Source organism: Hirundo rustica, chromosome 1 (assembly GCF_015227805.2).
Source record: "Hirundo rustica isolate bHirRus1 chromosome 1, bHirRus1.pri.v3, whole genome shotgun sequence".
NCBI classification, from domain to species: Eukaryota; Metazoa; Chordata; class Aves; order Passeriformes; family Hirundinidae; genus Hirundo; species Hirundo rustica.
The window spans coordinates 110,923,654-110,938,392 of NC_053450.1; the positions used below are offsets into that span (position 1 = coordinate 110,923,654).

Below are 14,739 nucleotides of genomic sequence, written 5' to 3' on the forward strand. Positions count from 1 at the left end.
ATGATCTAGCTGTTATAATTTTGCAAGTAGGTAATACTGTTGGAACCTTAAATGTGGAACACAGTAAGGATTATTGCTCTGACTAGTAACAGAAATCATAACATTTCTAGCTATATAGACAGTAATTAACTGTCTTCACTGTTAAGAGAAAACTAATTTCTTAGAAGACTTGGAACTACCTTGAATGTGGCTATGTTAAAATAACTCACTAAAATGACCAAATTTTCCATTTTTTGTACCATCTTTTTGATCTCCATGCATATTATATACACTATGGTTGCAGTTACACTCAGGAGAACATGCAATAAGGGATATATAACTTTCTATTAAAAATCACCTAAATTAGTTATCATATTAAGGAACATGGTCAATAAAATATTAATAATCTGTATTAAGTTAATATTAGACTATAATTAGACTCACTCTTTTTTTGCTTTCATTTCTATGCATAGCTGTTTATCTCATTGGGATGCAAAAGATGTTATTAAGACTTGCTAAGGAAGGAAAATTCTCAGCAGAATGTGCAGTATGCTCTTTTTTACTAATGTAGTATTTAGGAAAATGGTATTGTTTTATATTTCACTACCAATTAAAATTTCCTTATTACATATTAAATTGGAAGAAGTCTCTACATGGCTAATCTTTTTCACAATATGTAAGAAACATCTGAAGGATTCTTTCCTAATTAAAAATAGAGTTAGAAACCAGTTACATATTTCATTGTTTAAAAACACCTCGGAAGGAGTCATAAAAACCAAGTGCTTCTATAAAAAAAGGTAACTTCCTGATCATTTGAAGAAAATTACTAGGTATTGTATAATTAACTTTAGAAGAGTGCAAATTATTTTGTTTGCTCATTTTTAGACAGTTTCACACAACCATAGTTTCAAGACCAATTTGGAAACATCAAAATGGTGCAAAAATTTTTCTGGCTACTAATGCTTATTAATTTTATATTAAAAACACAGGGAAAAGATGTGTGATTTAAAGAAATGCAACTATCTGGAGTTTCTCAAGCAATGGAGAGAAGTGGCATACGTGTATTTCGCTACAGGTGAGTCTGTGCCCTGTGCACACCATGAGGAGCCTGCTATTAGCTGTGCCTTTGGGGCACAGCGTGTCCTCCATGTACTTCTGTTCACAGAATAAAACATGAAAGGACTGTCCCGACTCCCTCTCAATTTCTTTGCTCAACACTACTGAAAATTACAGTGATGATAGAAGCAACTTCAAAGCAGCAAAAAAAAAAATTCTCAATGAGCAACCGTTACAGGAAAATAACTCCATCTAGATCTCAAGCACACATCTTTCCACTCCGCATAATTTCTTATTGTTAAGAACAAGACTATTGAATAAATCAGGGGGAAAAAGAAGAAAACAAACAAAAAGACTGCCTTCATAAAGTCTTAGGGGGTGCTGTTACTGCACAGCATTTTGATAAAGTACAAGGTGATGAACAACTGTCCCTTTATAGACGTCAATGAGAATGTTGCTAAACACAAATATCCAGAGTAGATTGTTGCCTGATAGCATGGCTAGTTACTCTTCCAGATGTAATTGTATTAGTCATATTATAACACAGTTACATAAAATGGATTAAAATTTCATATTAACTATTCAGATATACTACTGTCCCTCCTTTTTTCATGTGCGAATTTAAATAGTGTATGTAAGTTCCTGAATTGCCTTTTTTCACGGAGACAGGACAGGACACAGGAAACATTGAGTAATGTGCTCCTCCTTGATTTGAAAGGAAAGCTGTGCTAGTATAACTAGCCTGACATCCTCAGTCAGTAGTTCAAACAAGCTGGAGTAACATCAAAAGAAAACTTTCATTGTACCTGGTTTGCTGTACATATATTGTTGACACAGGAATTTCACCTTTTAGAAGGTTGATTGAAAACTACTAATAAATCTTCTGCCTAGTTAGAAATGCTTCAAAGGGAGAAGGGGCTTTGTAATTCAACATCTACAATTTCAAATATTTTTTTCATCATTCTAATGCTAATTTTTACACAAATATTTTAGCAAAGCTAAATTAAAGCACACTTTCTTGGAATAAAGAGTCAAAGGAGAAAGAGAAGGAAATCTGAAACGTAACTTGAATCTAATTGTTTGTAACAAACCATTTCTTCATGCTATTTGGAGATAAATACCTAGTTGTCATTTATGAACTCATACACTTAAAAGTATTGGCTTAACTCTGATATGTAATTTAGAATATCCTTTTTTTCTCATTCAGCGTAAACAATTGTTATCATATGAGGAAATTATGTCAGAACTGTACTACTTCATTTCTCCTGTACTATCCAATTGCACAGGTAAAAAGTTCATTTTCTATGGGTAATGTCAGAAATAGGTTTTAGATGCCAACATGAGTTCAGTATCTTAGCTCCATAGATTTCTCCATAGATTTCCATAGACACTTTAGAAATACTGGCAAGTAAGGAAAAGGTGACAAGAAGCTACAATACATTAAATATAGATTAATTATAATTTCTCTTTCATTTCTGCTCATAAAATGAAATTCCAGAGAGAACATTCTATGTAATTTAGAGCTAAACTTTTCTATTCAGAAATAAAGCCCACAGGAAATTCTCAGTTTATCAAATATGTAAACTTTCCCTTTGAATAAATAGATTACTACAGAAAATATTTTCTGATTATATATAAAGATTTGAATACAACCAAAGCTTAAAATATACATTCAGAATAAACTTCTCTCTCCTATTTATAAATCTAATGTAATTTTATTTCATTAATGTCTAAAATTTTATGCATAAGTATATAATGTAAAAATATTTATCTTCTACTTTATACTCACAAGTAAGATGCCATAGTTGAAAAGAAACTCCTTTGTGACTATCTGGGGACGAAATACCTATTTGAAATAAGTCAAAGTTGAAAAAAAATTACATTAAATGCATATCTTTGAACAGAAAAAGTAAAACAGCTATTTCACATGTTAAAAAACAAAAAAGAGGACAAAATATGCATTTGCTTCTGTCATTAAATTGTCATATAATATACTTTTAACAAATGCTGCTTCATAGCTGGAATACTAATCAACATATCTATGCATTAACAAAACCTCTATTTTACTCATTCTGATCATAATTGACAGAAATTAGATTTTGGGAAACTGTAAGAATTTGTCCTCTGTGTAACAAATTTTGGGAAAAAAAAATCTACCTGGGATGTCACAAGATGAAGCACTACAGGCATCATAGGAAGGCACATCTTCAGCTGTTTGGCCTGAACTGTTGACGGGTGTTTACGTCCAGAGACATTAGTTAGGGCACTGAGAATGTCACCTACAGAAAACAACATTTCAGGATGATCCAACATAAAAACCTCACTTAACAACAGCAAATGACATATAAAACACCTTTGTTCCAGTAGCTTCTGTTTACTGCTGTCTTTTCTGTCTGCTAGAAGTAGTGTCCATGATGAATCCAGCACTTCTTTCCTAGCTCAGGCTTCAAACAGATCAACTCCCTGCTCTGGCTACAGGGACAGGCAAAGGTGACTTCCGGCAAAACAGTGAGGACAGAAGTCGAAGGTGAGTGTTGAAGTAAAGATGAAATTGCCCTTCTTGGCAGAGTGGACTTATACTGGCTAAATTATGTGGATTCAGTTCTATTTCCATTGAAGTAAAAAAGTGAAATTCTCATGATGGTCAGCTAAAAATAACTAAATGAACCAAGATTAGTGGGTGACATAATGCTGAAGCAGTATGTTTCCCCTGCAGCACAGTCCAACAGGAAAAAACCCCAAACATCCCCTCCAAAAAAAGAGATCCTTCCACCAGCCATGTGCACGTGCATTCTCATGCACTGATTTAACTGTGACACAAGTGATCTAAAGCTAAGGAATTCTTATAAAAGAGATAGCAACAGATCAATGAGAGAACTTAGTTGCCTTCATGACAAACCTCAGACACAATAATAAGCCAACAAAATTTTAATTACAATAGTGAAAATTATACTTCAGACTCAGAAGACCCATATAAAAATCAAGGAACTTTATGCTAAATTTGTGGTACACTTCCTATTGTCTTCCAAAAGCAAGATCTCTTCTGCATGGGATAAAGAGCAGAAGCAGCATGAGAAAAGTTAGTTTGTATGAAAAGAAGGAAAATTCTGTCCCTATAACCTGAAAATACGAGAAGCTAAATGCTGTCTTGAAAAAGTACCTAAAAAGATAGCTGCTCAAAACTGTAAAAGGGAATTCACATATATGCAAGTAAAGAATGGGATTTCATATTTTATACAATTTTTCAGGCCAGAAAAGGCCTTTCCTTTCAGAGTAAGTCAAAGTTTAATCATGTTGAATAATACCAATGCTTTTCTTCTGTTCCCATGGAGTTCAGTTTTCAATAAAAGCAGAATTGACAGAGCCTGGCACTAAAGTAGGCCTTAAAGATTTGACTCATTCACTGGTAAAGAAAAGAATGTGTTGCTTAAAACTCTTCAAATACATAAAACACAACACTTTTTTTCATCCATACATTTTTGTTTTGAATTACACACACTACTGTAATTCAACAAGACCACTCTGTGGTTAATAACTGATTTACTGAACAATCTCTCTTTCTATATATTAAAGAATATATAACTATCACATTTGGCAATTTTGCATTTGAAAAATAGATAGATAGACCTACCTTTAATTTTAGCATGATAGAAACAATTCTTATCTACTTCCTAAAAATAGGTTAAATATTATAAGTACAGAAATAAAATTTTATTTAATAGAATAATTTAATATTAAATAATTTAATAAAATTCTTATTTACAATAACGAAAAACTTTTTAAATTAACCAGAAGATTAACAATGATTTCTTTTGTTCAAATTTATCCTTCATGCCAATTTCTACAATTTGTTAATCTATTTGGTTTATAGCTACATCTGGTGGAAGAAGATGGGATCAGTAAAGAGATTACATGAATGCATATTTAAAAAGCCAGCTAGGATTAATTCTAAATCAACAGTTAAACTGCTTTTCACTGTTCCAATTTTCCAATCTGATTAGTATTCTTGGTTGCCCATAGCTTTTACCACCTCAAGCAGTACATGCTCCTTCATCATACAGCAAGAAAAAGACTTCTGACAAATACAGAGAGATAACTTGAGATTACAGAAAACAATCAACACACAGATCCAGCTTGGAAAAGAAAACAAAGTGTAGAAATTATTCTCGATAACAGTTCTCAAAAATGCATTGAAATTGTAAATCAGTAGTAATTACATGTCTAAGGAATTGATCTACTACATATTATGACAGGAACTATGTAACTGAAACTTTCAGATTCTGAGGAGACATCAGAGCCTACTATATCAGTTGCATATAGTATTTATAAGCAGTAGGAGGCGAATTTGTGCTTCAAACATTTATAGTCTGAGACTTCCATACTGATATATAGCCAATATGCAAACCTGATATTTAGTTAGAAGAAAGGGATCAGGTGTTTGCAGCAAGGCAAAAATTTGCATTAGCAGAGGAAGTTTCTTTAAAAATAGCTGCATGACATTTAAGTCTACTAACCTTTGCTGTGCTACCATTACATTTTCAATATCCTAGTGATAATGTAGAGAAGATGAAAAATACATCAGGTATCATCTCATCAGAAAATAATTTTATGAAAATAAACCTCATGTGCATGAGCAAATTGGTTTCAGGCATCTAAAACAACTGAAGTATCTAAGCTGAAATTTTCCATAAAAATTGCCAGTAGCAAATACTTAATATATAAATTTCAGCATAAGCATTAACATGTACTTGGAGATATGCCCTGCTGCATCTCCCCCAGGCCTCCGCTTTATGGGGCAAATTTGCTCTTAGATTGTACGATGTTTATAGATTTTACAATATCTTTAGAACATTGATAAAACTTCTTGTACCTCTGGGCTTCATTCCTGACCGAGCTGGTGAGGATTACCATTCCACAAACACAAAACAGTTATACAGGCAATCATGCTTTCCAATACAAAATATCTGATAATGACATATCTAAAAAAATTCAGGAAGCTGGTATCGTGCAAACTTTATGTAATCAGAAAATACAGTCTTTCCACTTGTATATATTAGGAGATATCTGTTTCTTGACAGAGAAAGCAAAGGTAAGATCTGTTTGGTTAATAAACTGAATTTACCTAAAATTCCTGGCAGTTCCCTCACAATGTGATAGATGAGAAGATCCAGGCATTTTGACAGGTATTCACTGCCACCTTGTTGCTCTTTTCCTGGCATGGTCTTTCTGCTGTCTCTTTCAATATACATCACGAGTCTACATTTAAATAAGTGCAAAACATTAACTCTTATACCAAAGAAAATAAAACTATATCTCACAAAAAACCCCTATTGAACTAGACATTTAAGGTATCTGTGGTTACAATCAAGATAATACAGTAGTTGTGACACTGTAATTTTGTTGAAATTTTAGACTTTTCTTTTAATCAGCTCTAAAACCAACACAAATTACTGAGTCAAGGAAAGAAACCCTTAACTTACTTAAAGTAAGCACAACTCTACTGGTTTAAATGAATACGTGATGTTAAAATAAGGAGAGAATCTTTTTGCAAACTTAGGGAGAGGCTAATTTTACAATCCACTTTATTTTGAAATATGTAATCAATGTGTGCAATGTAAGTGGAAGACTAAAGACACCAATTTTCAACACATAAGAATTCCAAAAGCAAGGGTAATTAAAATCAATTTAATAAGAGACCAATCTTTCAGTCCAGAAAAATCATAATACATGGATCACACTGCAGCCTATTAAAATGATAGTTGGCATGGCCATATTGAAAGAGATAAAAGCCCAAACCAGTCTTACATCCTTTCTCTAAAAATCTGGTGTTCACGATTCCTAAATACAAATTCAGCGCATGCATTCCAACTGGTAAGTGCTCTGTGGCTGTGCCATTCTGCAGAGTGACATTTCTCACAGTGAAATGGTAACTGATTTATTAGCCACTGGCTAACTTACAAGAGATTGCTTTAATATTACACCTGTAACAGAATGCTTCAGGCAAAAATTTAAAATGCTTATTTGAATAGACAGAATGGCCAGACTTCCCTTTGGGGCCATACTATTGACATCTTTGTTTCACATTCGAACTCCGTCCAGGTCCTATGCAAAGAACCATCAATCACTGGTGAGAGAAATCCATGATCTGGATTTTAAGCATGTACCTCAGTATTATCTTTTTAAACACCCTTCTGATAATGCTCTGTTACAGAGCTATGAAAATGACTTATTTACACTGCGTCTATAACAATACTACTAGGAAATACATCTTTCCATCAAAAAGATGATTTAGTCAACTAAGTAAAAACTACCTAAGAATATATTTTACAGGATTATGTCTCTAAACAATACATGACTGCAATTGAATACGACATTCTTATCCTTCCTAACCTAGTCTACAGAGACAAAGAGAGAGAATCAAGTAACTATTTTTCACCTGTGCAATAGCCCAGATGCAATACATTCAGCTGCACTTCTCAGAGACCATGAGGACATCTTTTATTCTTGTAATGTCTGGAAATTGCATTAAATTACAGGAATTTTGATTTGTCTGTTTGAAAAGAACTGCTTAAAAATCTGACATTTTGCTACAACCAGAATTTTACTTTTAAAAGCTTTACACTTTTTTATATAAAAATTTGAATGCTTTAAATAAAATCGTCTTCTAGCCTTTCCAGACAACCAAGTAATTTTTATTCAAAAAATGTTTACGTTAAAAAAAGTGATGAAATATCAGAGCTTGAATAAGTATTTTTTTTTTAAGAAAACATTTCCATGATTTAACAATCATCTGATTCTTACGGAAATGCACTTAGATCTTGTTGAGTTTTACTTAAAATGGGCCAAATAGCCTTCATCATGAGTGGTTTTATTTCTTTGGGAGAAGGAGGCTCTCTTTCTTTTTTTATAAAAGCATGCTCTATTACTTAATCACATTTGAGAAGATTACAAAGCAGGTTTATTTATTCTGAAAGGGGAACAATAAATGAGTTCTCTCCTTTATATTGTTCTTCCATTCACAAAATTGTCTTTCACATAAACATTTTCTGAAAACATGTACAACTATTTTTTCCCTGATAGTTCAGGTCAACTAAACATTATCTTGAGAAAACTCTACAGATGTAAATTGTGTAGGCAGCAAAATATTAGAATCTCTCTTTTCCTTCGACAATTTCCTCAGTCATATGTAGAACAATTCATCAGTTACTTTTATTTCCTGATCAATCTCAGTGTTCTCTCTAGTGGGCAAAACCAGGCCTATAGAAATACATTCATTCAATTCATTTAGTGCACGTTTCTCTTACACTCAACAATACATAGAAAAACATGCAGATGTTAGTATAAATAAGCTAAATATTATGAGGAGTAAACCACTGTCTATGAAGCAAAGGTTTGGTTTAAAAAGGATATATTCAAGTGTATGTATTGCAAGCTAAGGCCCTGAGTGAGATTCTACACTAAAAAAGCAAAACAACCCAAGTTTTCTACAAAAAGAATGTGAAAGAGCGGAGCAAAAAAGGGAAAATTCCAGAGTTAACAGTCTGGAGTGATAGGAACGGGCATGAGGTCTACTACGTAAAAGAATAAGAACTATTCTCTTAACAGGATCATCCACATGAAGAAAAGAGACTAAGTTCACAGAGAATGACTAACCTTCACAAAACTTAGAAGGCTGTGCATACTCTGAGGACAAATAGAGTCCATTTACCCCAAGAAATCAAGGACTATTTTTTTAGTTTTACTATTATTTATTATTATTGTTATTAGTCAATCTCTGCTAACAGAAAATTATTAAGATTTTTAAAGGATACTTAATATAGATATATTGTCTCCTTTACAGAGATGTAACATCAGATGGCATATCATGCTAATAAGGAGGGTAAATCTCTACTTCTTGCCTTCCATCACTTTTTTCTTCTTTTTAATTTGATACCAAATGCTGTGTTTTTTTTCCTGAAATCACTGACTTACATAATTGTTCCCTCCTGCCTTCCATTTCCACAATTTCCCATCTGACTGAGCTCCAAGCTTTTCAGTTCTTTTCCTCACTACTTTTCCAGATCAATCTTAAGTTGTATAACACAAACAAGCTATTCTAGATGTGAGACTGTAGTAGGTTTCCAGGCAAAGCTTTTCCTTTCAGGGCACATATAAGATCTGAAAATTTAATAAATATGGGAGGTGGGCACAGAAAACAGAAGGATTTTGCTCAGAGGTTATGCTGAGCATAGTTACGTTTCTGCAGACTGCTAAATGTGTCGGGAATACTACCTTATCTTTCCACAAGTGTCCATCTCTGCAGACAGTAGAAAACAAGAGTTTGAAAAAATTCTTTTGGAAGGAGAATTTCAATCTCCTAGTCAGTCTCTGTTTACCTAGGCAACTCTCTGAAACCATTTAGATATAAAAAGAACAATTCAGTGAGACTAGTCAGAAATTACTGCTAGTTCAGAAAAGAGTGAAATGAAGCATCTCAATAAAACTTCAGGTTGTATACTTCCCCTGAAGAAAAGGTAGCCTGCCTCTGCAAAGAAGAAAAGAAGGATACTAGAAAACTCTGTCATTAGCAAAAGAAATCAATTTACATGGTGTAAGTAAACAAGTGCTACTTCAGCCTAAAGATCTCGTATCTTTTCTAGCTGTATCACATGTGGAAGAACCAAAGGTATGTAATTAACTACCATGGAACAGGTAGGAAAAAAGAGTAACAGGTGTATTGTCTCAATGTTGTGGAACAAGGAATTCACTTCAAAAAACCATTTCTTATTATATATCAATACTTTTCATCCACAGAACTCAAAATCTGCACAAGTAAAGCAAAACAAGGAATTCATTCACCACTTCCCATGGGCAGGCAGGTGCGTAGCCATCACTAGGAACAAAGGGCTCCATCACACGTAATGAATGGTTACTTGGAAAGACAAGTGCCATCATTCCTAATGTCTTCCCCACCCTTCCTTTCCTCTTTCTCCCTTGATGCCACATGGTATGGAATATTCCTTTGATCAGTTGGAATCAGCTGTTTCTCCACTCTTATTTGGAATTTTAAAGGTGCTTCCATACTCTTTGAGTAAGGAGAGACTTTTTTGAAAATAGGTACAAAAAGAAACTTGCAACCAGATTGTGTAAGCTCAGCTAATCAATAGGCGTTAGAGAGATCCACACGGGGGGATTGTGTGTACAAATGCTCAAAAGTGAATGTCATCTGCTGCTATCATGGCCAAAGCCATTAGGGTCTGTAATCAGTAAAAACAAATGGGCAGGTAGTCTTAAGATTGCATTCCAGGAATCAAGACTTACAACACAGGATACTTCTCATGTTCCCACCCCAGAGGCACCATTAGTGCTTGCAATAAAAAAGGATTTTAGCAAGTGCCTACTTTTGCTGTCTTTTATTTCCTGGTACCTGTGCACAAACTGGAAGAAAAACACAAGGAAATCCATTTTGGTAACACCAGCACAGCTAAAATAAGCTTGCCATTACCCTTCCCTGCCACTTCCTCTTTTCCTACTCCTCCTTCCATTACTCTTCACTCCCTCCTTTCCCTGTCCCTTGCCCTTTCCTCCCATTGAGATGAAAAATGTTGAAACTGGTATTTGCCTCACATGCCACAGTTTTTTCAGCTCCAAAACCACTTCCAAGGACAGATATCACAAAGGTTACCAGTTGGAACAGGATTTTATTGTCTGAATTATTAGAGAAAATTTTTTTCCTGATATCAAATCTAAATCTCCAATGGCACAACTTAAGACCATTTCCTCTTGTCCTATCATTCATTACCTGGGAGAGGGAAGGAAAAACAAAAAACAAAAAACAAAAACAAAACAAAACAAAACAAAACAAAACAAAAAAAAACACAAAAAAACCAACCCCTGCCTCACTACAGCCTCCTTTCAGGTGGTTACAGAGAGTGATAAGGTCTTCCCTGAGCCTCCTTTCCTCCAGGTTAAACAACCTCAGTTTTCTCAGCTCCTCCTCATAAGACTTGCACTCCAGACCCTGGCCCGACTTTGCTGCCAAATAAAGGAAGGACTGCTCTCCAGAGCAAGGCCTTTGGGATGCTGGCTCCAAGGCTCCTGCGGCCCAGGGGGGCAGTTTTCAACACAGCTTCATAGTAGTTGCCATGTTAACACCAACCCAGCCAAAGCCAGCACAATCACCAAACTAAACAAAAGCATTTTTCAGTGCAATGTTGCCATGAAACAGTATCATTTTATCCTTTAAGTGATGCACACTGAAAAATTGCCTCATATTGATTATCATTATCATAAACAGACTTTATCATCTAAAGCAATATAAATCCTCTTACAGGCTTTAGCTGCAGCTGTTGAAGACAAACCATTAACCAGGAATTATGTACATTTACTACATGTTCTTTATATTTCTCAAATCAAACACCTCCAGAAGAATTTGAGTATATCAAGTATTTTCAATACTTATCCAACTGATTTCTGCTTCCTGTGCTAACAATTTAGAATTTATGAGTCTTAATTTTGAAGAAACTTTTCTGTCAGACAACTGAAGACATCTAATTAAAATACTCCCACCACAATTCAACAGTATAAGTCAATGAGTATCCAGTATCTCCACTGGATGTAAGATTATTCCAGAGTTATAGAGTAATATTATGAATGCAACTGTTTCCAGATTTAATGGGTCATTTCTCCTCTCTGTAGCTATCTTACTTTCTGGATGTAAGAGAAAGGTTTTAGATGATCATTCAGATAAAAGATACACTGTTCACTAAAGAACAATTATGAAGAAATCTCAGCAAATTAAGAAAAACAGGTTATCAGCTCAATAAAGCTACTATGAGGCTTCCCTATTGTTTTACCTAATGTATTACAGTATGTATTGGTCTCTAGTCAGCCCTACTGGAGCATCACAATAAAACAGCAGGATAAAGCCAAATATCATGATACAAAATCATATTCCAAATTCACAACACATTCTCTTCAGAAAGCCAGATGATTGGAAAGCATTATGAAGAAAATTGTTGATAAAATTATTATTCTCCTTCATATTATATCTTAACTATATATAAACAAATAGTAACTGTGCAGGATTTCTGTCAGACCTTTCTCCAAACACACAGGAAAATCCTATGTGATATATCAAGCACATGAATAGACAGAGTTACCAAAAACGTAGCCATTCAAAAAGTCACTTAAAAATTGTTAGAGGCATTTTACTCTAATCAGAAAACAATCTGACAGAACATTTCTGGGATTGTAAAAAGGTGCACATGAAAAAGCCCCTTGGATTCAGTATTATTTTCTATGATTCTACAAATACTGGGATATCTACAGCAGACAAATATATACAATGCTAGCATCCCACAAAGTGTCCTCTCAAGGTGGCTTCATGATGTAACTCATCTGCCCCCTCCTTTAACTCCAATCTATACATCCTAAATCTTCTCAAACATGAGTAAAAGATATAATGTTATATTTGCTGTACATATAGTTAAGATTTAGAGCTATCTACATGCCTCATCTTTTTTTTTTACTTTCAGTTCCAAACCTGTTCTATTTCAATATTGTAAAAACTATGTCTACACTTCATTTTACTCTTCTTCTCACAGAAGAGAAGATACAAATCCCAACTAAAATTTCTTTCACCTTACTTCTCCAATCACCTTATAACATGGTGAAAATTCATATTTGAACACAGTCTAATTTGCTCCTCTCTGATACAGGAACACTTCTGTCCCAACAGAAGACAAAAAATTTCAAATAACAATTCCCTGGTAATTCAGTAATTTTTTTTTCAAAGTGTTCTAAAACATAGAAAAATTAAATACTTCATGTAGAAGTCACAGGAATTTATTGGTCATTACATAAATCATTCTCACAACACATAGCCAAAAAATATTATTTTACCTTGAAAGTGACTATCCTGAAGAGACTACAGACTATAGCAAAGCCCAAGGTGAGGAAGGTATGTAACAGAACCTTTTATTTTTCTTTCCCACCATAGGAACAACTCTCTGTTGCAGCATATCTTTTGCCCTACCCAAAAATGCAAATGCTCTCTGGGACCACAAGTTACTTTAAAAGATGTTCTCCTTGCAAGACAGTGGTTTCCCCTAGTGAATAACTGTCACCTAATGATCCCAGACAAAATATTCTCATGAATGAAAAGATTACTATTACACACAAAACAATTAACTTCTAAAACACTGGCTCAAAAATACCACACATTTTCAAGCATTTCAGGTACAAACTATGAAGACTATAGTTTAAAGACTGTATCTTTGATTATCTTCCATTATCACCTTACCTTGTTTGACAACTGAGGAGCAACATCTCCCTGTTATTAATTAAAACTTGTAGCAAGACCAGAAAGGCTTTTGCTCGAATAAAAGTTGAAGGACTTTCAAGTAGACGAGTAATTGTAGTCACAAAATCCTTGGTGGAAATAAACACAAATACGTTAAGGTTACTTGTACTGTATTGAAAGCCTGTACACAGTTAGAGTTTGCTCATTTTCATGAAGCTCATAAGGTAAAAAAAAAAATCCATAGAACACTAACAAATAAATTCTGTCCAAGACTGACTGTCCCAGTGTAAATCTGCTTTGCACATCTTCACAAGTGGTAGAATAAAAAGTAAACATTATTTAATGTACTAAGTCCAAAATAGTATGAAATTAACTACAAAAGAAGATAAAACTTATATTTTTAAATGGCTTACCTTAAGCATAAACATATTTTAATGTATTTGTTTTAAAACAAAGCTGAACTGTTTTCAGAATACGTACATATTTAAGCACAAATATGATTACTTTTTTTTAGCTATTTATTCCCTTATATGCAGGAATATTAAAAACTACACCCTAGGTGGATACAATCTTTTCTACATCAGACCCCAAATTACACACTAAATGCTCCAAATAGATGGTAAACTTGTTTCTACCTTCTTTGATTGTTCTTATCTAATCTAATTTTATTTTGAGTTCAGAAAGTGAACTACATCTCTTCAAGGAAGAAATAAAAACTTGAAAAGAAAGAAGGATAAACAAAATCAGAATCAAAAACTGAGCCAGCATTTACAACCAGTGTCAACTGGGTCTATACAAAAATTAGACTGGCCTCATCAAGAGAACCTGCCTTCAAACAGCTGAGCTGGATTCTCAAGAGAGTGACACTACAGGACAGACGAGTAGTGCATGCATGTTGCGTACAAAGTCAAAAACTCTGCTGTGTGATGCATGTTTACCATGCATATTACTGTTCAAATTCCTCATCTGCTGACAGAACTACTGCAAATCAACACTGACTGTATTTTATTAGAGACATCCTTTGCAACAATTAACTATACATCCTTACAAGAATGGAAAAAGTAGGAGTGTAAGAGTTGGCCAAGAAAACATTAGATTTTTTTTTCCAACACCATTTTAACCATGTCTTCAAAAGCAATCATTCAGTAACTACAGAAATCCCGGAAAAACAAACTGTTATTCATTATTCCAGAACTGTTTTGCTGTACTTCAACAATTTATTTCATAAACAGAAGAATTTCTCAGTCTTGGAATTTAAAGGTTTACTGATTTAAACACTTCAACAGCTCACAGAGCATGATTTGTAGCTCCTCCAGTATGAGCTTGCAGCAGTCGAATTCTTAAATTGCAATCCAATAAATGCAAATGTTGAATTTTAATTAAGTTTGGTTTGGTTTTTCAAGGGCTTTTTTAAGTGAAAT

At 34.0% G+C, this 14,739-nt stretch overlaps 1 protein-coding gene across 5 annotated transcripts in view; it reads right to left on the reverse strand.

The window, feature by feature from the left end:
• ULK4 (unc-51 like kinase 4) overlaps positions 1-14,739 on the reverse strand; it is a 220,841-nt gene that overhangs the window by 145,168 nt on the left and 60,934 nt on the right. For all 5 annotated transcript variants that reach the window (XM_040069141.2, XM_040069151.2, XM_040069131.2 and 2 more), the window contains 4 exons: positions 13,319-13,446; positions 6,158-6,291; positions 3,193-3,314; positions 2,825-2,881 (listed from right to left, as the gene is read on the reverse strand). In XM_040069141.2, the coding sequence (XP_039925075.1) occupies positions 2,825-2,881; positions 3,193-3,314; positions 6,158-6,291; positions 13,319-13,446 (441 nt within the window). The remainder of the gene's footprint in view (positions 1-2,824; positions 2,882-3,192; positions 3,315-6,157; positions 6,292-13,318; positions 13,447-14,739) is intronic.